The sequence below is a fragment of the Excalfactoria chinensis genome, chromosome 28, assembly GCF_039878825.1.
Source record: "Excalfactoria chinensis isolate bCotChi1 chromosome 28, bCotChi1.hap2, whole genome shotgun sequence".
NCBI lineage: Eukaryota > Metazoa > Chordata > Aves > Galliformes > Phasianidae > Excalfactoria > Excalfactoria chinensis.
The window spans coordinates 697141-703477 of record NC_092852.1 but is presented as its reverse complement, the minus strand read 5'-3'; the positions used below and the strand labels follow the sequence as shown (position 1 = coordinate 703477).

General features: G+C 50.3%; 1 protein-coding gene across 1 annotated transcript; it reads left to right on the top strand.

The window, feature by feature from the left end:
- The first annotated feature begins 221 nt into the window (after positions 1–221).
- On the top strand, positions 222–5783 carry LOC140263254 (keratin, type II cytoskeletal 4-like). The gene is made up of 9 exons (XM_072358075.1): positions 222–680; positions 1726–1940; positions 2213–2273; positions 2901–2996; positions 3555–3719; positions 3795–3920; positions 4243–4463; positions 4788–4816; positions 5305–5783. The coding sequence occupies exons 1-9, from the start codon at positions 222–224 to the stop codon at positions 5781–5783; spliced, it is 1851 nt and encodes a 616-aa protein (XP_072214176.1).
- Positions 5784–6337: the final 554 nt, after the last annotated feature.

The window sequence follows — 6337 nt, the reverse complement described above, 5'->3', positions numbered from 1 at the left end:
CAGTAGTTGGTATTTGCTGGGCTGCTTTGCATTTTGAGGAGCATTTATTGCTGCCAGGCAAACCAAACCCCTAAGCGCTTTAAATTAACGTCCTGATCCTATCAAGGCCAGCTTACCTAATGTATATAAGGAGTGGCATCGCGGTGTCACCCCAGCGGGATCTCTGTTCCTCTCCTGCAGAAGAGCTTCCCCTTGACACCTGTGATCCTCCCTCACCTACGATGAGCAGACAGGCGCCGACGGTGAGGTCTGTGCTGGGACGGCGAGGCTTCAGCTCAGCATCGGAGATCTGCGGTCGGAGCTATGCTGCTGCATGCCAGCCTGCCCGGTGCGCGGCCGGAGCCTACAGCAGCCGCAGTGTCTGCAACCTGGGTGGGAGCAGAAGAATTTCCTATGTGAATGGGGTCTGTGGCAATGGGTGTTTTGGAGATTTCGGCTTCGGAGGGGTTGTCGGCTATGGTAACGCCGGAGGAAGGGTTGGCCTTTGCGGTCCCAGGGGATACAGCATTGTAAGGGGGTACCCCGATCGCAAGGGAGAAGGTATCCAGGGCATCTGCATCGATGAGAGGCTCCTGAAGCCCCTCTGCGTTGGGGTTGACCCACTGGAACATGAAATACGCTGTCAGGAGAAGGAACAGATCAAGACCCTCAACACACAGTTTGCCTGCTTTATCGACAAGGTGAGTGCAGACTGCTTCCTGCTTGCACCTGGTGGTGGAAAAAGTAAAGATAAACCCTCTCCAGACCTCCGGTGTTGCTTAGGCCATCCATTGCTGAGATGTGATCATGCAAGGGCCCACATTCTTCAGAATGAGGTCTTCAGCGTAGGAGAATGTCTGTCTCAGTGTGGGTGCATAGGATTTGATGGGGACTGTTCTGGCCATGGCAGCACTGGACCTTTCTGCTGTTGTCTCCTGTCTGAATGGCCTCAGATCAAAGCTGAATTCTTGTCTCAGCCTTGTTCTAGCCCAGCCAGAATCGCAAAAGAACCATAGGATCATAGGATTACGGAATCACAGAATTATCGAATAATAGAATCATGGGATAATAGAATTATAGAAACAGAGAATCATATAATTACAGAATGATAGAATCAGAGAGTCACCAAATCATAAGAGTTGTGGAATCATGGGATTATTGAATCGTGGGGTCATTGAATCATGGGATCATAGAGTCACAGCATCAGAGAATCAGGGAATCAGAGAACAGCTGAAGTTGGAAGGGTCATTATCAGTCATCTATGTCCAGCAGCTGCAGTTTGAATAGGCTCATTTTTCTGTCCAGTATCAGAGTCCTTTTTTCCTTTGCCATTAAATGCGGTGGCTGTTCCAAGAACATTCCTGTAGACAGAGAAAGTTGTTCCTGATTCAAGCACTCAAATGTTAGGTGTCTGATACTGAGCTGTCACGTTAGGATCCCTTTGTAGAGAAAAAGAGACGAGCAGGTCCCTCCAGTTGGGAGCTCCATTGGAGTCCATCAGAGCTTCTGAAAGAACTCATTTGCAGCCACTGAGGAGAAGTGGATTTAGCACAGACCTGTGTGTATTTGAGATTTCTAAATGCCAATTTCACGTTCCTCGTAACTTGTCACCTCTCACTTTCCTAAAATCCTGTTCTTATGCCTGCAGGAGTCTCACTAGTTTCCAAGTGAGAGCAGACAGTTAAATCAGCTGCAGAATTATTGCATCCACCTTTCTTTGAAGAACTTCTCCTTTTTGGCCTGCAGGTCCGGTTCCTGGAGCAGCAGAACAAGGTGCTGGAGACCAAGTGGGGCCTCCTGCAGCAGTATGTCCTGCCAAAGAAAGGGAAGAACCTGGAGCTCTACTTTGAGAACTACATCTGCGACCTGCGGAAGCGCCTGGACTGCTTGCTGTGCGAGAAGCAGAAGCTGGGCAATGAGGAGTGTGCCACGAGCCAGCTGGTGGAGGAGTTCAAGTGCAAGTAAGGGCCTTTGGGTCTCCTTTGAGACTTCTCTTTTGTTCATCTCAGACACACGTCCCCTTTGGGGATGTCCCGTTCTTCTGTCTGACTCTCAGACTCTTTGCATTGTTAATGTTGGTGTTGGTGAAGAGGCTTGTGATCTTTGGATGGTTTAATGTTGGCTTGCAAGCAGTGTCCTCAGTGCCCGATGGCAGACTGAGAAAGGAGAGGCTGCTCTTTGTCGTGGTGGTTGTATTGCTCAGCTCACCCCTTTTCTTCTCCTTTCCCAACAGGTATGAGGAGGAAATCAACAGGCGCACGACTGTAGAGAATGAGTTTGTGGCACTCAAAAAGGTGAGAAGCTCAAAGTAAGCGGGTTGTTAGACCTTTCATGGGTTTATCTGTTGTGAAACACGGCTGCTATTGAGCATGGCTAGCAAACACTCAGCATAAGAATTTCAGTGAGCAGAAAGAGAGAGGATGGTGAAGAAGCACAGCCAGGAAAAGAAGCAAATGGGAGGAGAAAGTGAAAATGCTCAAAGCCCACATGATCAGCATGGCAGTAATAGCTTTGCTGGCTCAAGCATACCCTTAGATTGTGTGTTTTGTGGTGGAATGGGGCCAGAGTGTGAGGCCACACAATGGTGTATGAGACACAGGTTATTTCCTGACGGCCTCTTCATATCCTTTATATTTGCACATCAGAAAGGGAGAAATCATTTGAACAGTATTAAAAAGTCATTTTAAAGTCCTCATTAGTCCATTCTGAGTTTGTAGCAAAGTCCAAATAAATAAACTAATCCCTGTCAGTCACGTTGGAGTGGCTTTGTTTTCCTTGAGGAGACAGTGGGGCACCTGACTCATCCCTTTACACCTTTCTGCTCCTGGAGCTCTGTTGGAACATGTTCCTGCTCCACTGGGGCCACCTCTGCCTTCCCTATGCTTCCCCAGACTGCTCAGAATGCATCTCCTCTCTTTCAGGATGCAGACTGCATCTTTTTGAACAAGGAAGAGCTGGAGGTGAAGGTGGACCTGCTTAGAAGGCAGCTGGAGCTGCTCAAGTGTGTGTTTGAAGAGGTGAGTTCCTCAGCTCCGTCCCAGCACAGGGTGCTGCCTCATCCTTGGGTGCTCCAGCATCCAGTCCCTCTTGGACCTGTCTCATCCCAAGCCCTGAACACTTGAAAGCATGGAACTACAAGGATGACGGGACAACAGGGTTGATATTAGCATGATTATGTTGGAAATTGGGTGGTTCCCCCTCTCTTAATGCATCTCTGGGTATGAATTGGCCGTGTCCTAACTCTACCCCTGAGAACAGAGGTGAACCTGTCTCATTACTCCAGATCACAGTTGTCTGATTAGAGCTCCCAGCTTAATCCTGTCATTAACATCAGCAAAGCAGCAGAAGATGACAGGATACTAAGGGTTAAGTCACTTGCATTCCTTGCCCTTGATGTGGACAGAATTGCTGCAGGTCAGCAGCTGGCATGCAGCAACTCATCCAGCAGGGAGGATTTTCTGCTGAGCCAACCTGAGGGAGAGCTCTTGACTTGCACCCATCAGCCCAGCAGAGTGGCTCTTTGTTCCAGCCTTCCCTCTGCTACAAAGCTGACCAAGCCATTCCCCAATGTTCAGGAAAGGGCTCAGGTCGATCGCCAGCTGTGTGACACTTCAGTCATTGTGAAGATGGACAACAACCGGGACCTGGACATGGAGAGCATCATCAAGAACGTTGAGTGCTGGTACCAAGAAATCGCTCAGAAGAGCAAAGAAGAAGTGGATGCCTTCTACCAAACCAGGGTGAGTATGAAGCATCCTGTGCCAGCTCATGGGCTGCAGGTCAGACGTGGCAACCATCTTGTTTCTGCCTTCCAGTTTCAAGAGCTTCAGGATAAAAGGGGCAAGTACTGCGACGATCTGCAGAGCAACAAGTGTGAGATTTCAGAGCTGACCCGGATGATACAGAAATTACAGTGTGAACTGGAGAATGTGAAGAAGCAGGTAGGTGGGACCCAGAGGTCACGCATGTCTGGAGGGCAGTGATGCATTGGTGATGCATTGGCCTTCAGTGGACATATGGCCCAAATGCAGCCGCTGTGGTGACCAGTGGTGAATTTAAGCAGTGAGAAATCGGAGAGCCAAATATTCTTTCTATTTTAGAAGTTGTTGCTTTAGTCATGCTTTGCACAAAAGTGGATAGAAATAAGAAAGCTCTCCAAGGAAGCGGGTATCTCTCCCTGTTTGCAGTCAGAAGAGCTGCACGCGGAACACCCAAGCACTAGGAAACTGAAGACACCTTCACTGTGTTCCTCTCCTCTGACAGGTCTCCTGCCTGCAAACCTCCATCTGTGATGTTGAGCAGCGTGGGGACTGTGCCCTGAAGGATGCACGGGAGAAGCACGTTGAGCTTCAGAATGCCCTCCAGAAGGCCAAGGATGAGCTGGCTTGCATGCTGCGGGATTACCAGGAGCTGCTGAATGTCAAGCTGGCCCTGGACATTGAGATTGCCACCTATAAGACTTTGTTGGAGGGTGAAGAGAGCAGGTGGGTGGCAGAGGGTTTGTCCCTTTCTTCCTGAATAGCAGAACTAAGGCCAAAGTAAGTCCAGCTCTGAAGTGAACTCTGCAGCTCTGGGATCCTCCCAGGCTCACAGAAACTGGGGATGGAGAGATGGCTGAAGGCCATCCCATTCACTTTCTGCCAGCAACAGCAGTTACTGTCCCAGGGATAGTCAGCTGTGTTGCAACATGGAATTAAGAGACAAGCAGGCTGGATATGTGGCTGCAAGTGATGAGTGACATCAAATTTCTAGATATGCGTGCCACTGTTTAATGGGATGATGCACATTTCTCTTCTTTCTCCTAACAGGATATGTGTGGGGAACCCGGTGAGCGTGTGTAAGTAACCTAAAGATTTACAACCTGGAGGGTTTCTCCCTGTTGGAAGGGCAGTTTATGGGGCAGCACTGCCTGTCTCTGTCCCCTCTGTCTTTGGATCCCTGCCTCATTTTTCAGCCTAGGCTGACAATGAGAAACTTTTGTCCCAGAAATCCCAAATGTCCCTGAATTTCAAGAAAACCTTCAATTGGATGTAGGAGGGAAAATCAAATTCATACCCCTTTTCTGCTTTTGGGGGCGACAGCATTCTGCCCTGGCCACCAGAACATGTATTGTGCATGGGAGAGTGCATGGCACTAGTCCAGAAGAGCAGCATGGGAAGTGGGAGGACATGGAGGGGATGCATTGAGGTATGGGGAGGAGATGAAAGGAGTAGTGTTGGACCAACCCAGGGGCAATCAGGCTTAGCTGGTTCTGCCATTTGTGGGATGACATGCACGCAAGACTCCTCCAGCTCCAAGTAATGCATCCCATGGTCTGTCTTGCAGCGGTGGTCAGCAGTGGCTACAACATCCCTGATGACTGCGGGATGTTGGCTGCCAACGCGGCGGCGTGTGGCTACGGCTCCTTGGGGAGACGATCCGGACGCCACAGCTCCCAGAATGGAGGATTCAGCTCCCGCAGCGCCGGGATCCACCCCAAGAGGGTCATCAGCTCAGTGGCCAAGCCGTGTGTCCCAGAGGTGTTCTGCCAAGCAGGAGGAGTCAACTGTAAAACCGGGGGGTTCAGCTCCCGTAGTGGGGGGTACCCAGCCCGCACCGTCATCAGCACAGCCAGTGGGGGCTTGAATGCCAGGGTGGGGGCTTGCCAACCTGGTGGTGTGGTCAGCTTTGGGAACCAAGGCTGTGTCATCAGGCAGCTGACGGGCCCACCAGTGGTGGTGTCCAGCAGCCCTGAGGTTGTGGCGTGCAACAACGGCGTGGTGGGGAATTTTGGGGTGGTCAGAGACCCTTGTGTGGTCCCATAGGGACAGCAGCCGCAGAGGTGGCACAGCCAGGAGCAGCAGAGCGCAGCGTGTAGATGCGCAGTTCCTACCACTGAGATGAGGCAGAAGGGTTATTCTGCCCTCAAATAGCAACACTTGTCACCCAGTCCATTCCCAAAGTCATGAACATCACACACACGCCCCATCAGCTTATGTTTTCAGAGTCCCCAACCTTACAGTCACATTTAGCAAGCTTCTCCAGCAGGTGCTCCACGTTGTCTTACTTCTCTGAGTTTATACTGCTTAGTTGACTGCAGCTTTGAGATTCTGTTTGTTCCTTCCCCCCCAGCTTTCCCATAACAAGCAGATGCATTCAGGGTGTTCTTCCTTACGAGACACCTCTTTTTCTTACAGCACCTCCCAAAGCATTTCAGAAAAGAGCGCGACGATTTAACTTCCCCAGGAGGTGCTGCACCTCTTCTTATCCAAAGAGAAACCCCGAGCTGAGAATTTGAGCCTAAATTTTAAGCAAGGCAATTTCAGCATTCAAAGCACCTGCTGCTCGCACCGCAGCCATAGGCTTTTTGTGGAATTTG

Bases quoted from the DNA above. Each gene is read 5' to 3' on its own strand.
- LOC140263254 (XM_072358075.1), top strand. From the start codon at position 222: ATGAGCAGACAGGCGCCGACGGTGAGGTCTGTGCTGGGACGGCGAGGC. The intron at 1,941-2,212 runs GTAAGGGCCTTT...CTTTCCCAACAG, and splicing joins GTGGAGGAGTTCAAGTGCAA to GTATGAGGAGGAAATCAACA. The intron at 2,997-3,554 runs GTGAGTTCCTCA...CCCAATGTTCAG, and splicing joins TCAAGTGTGTGTTTGAAGAG to GAAAGGGCTCAGGTCGATCG.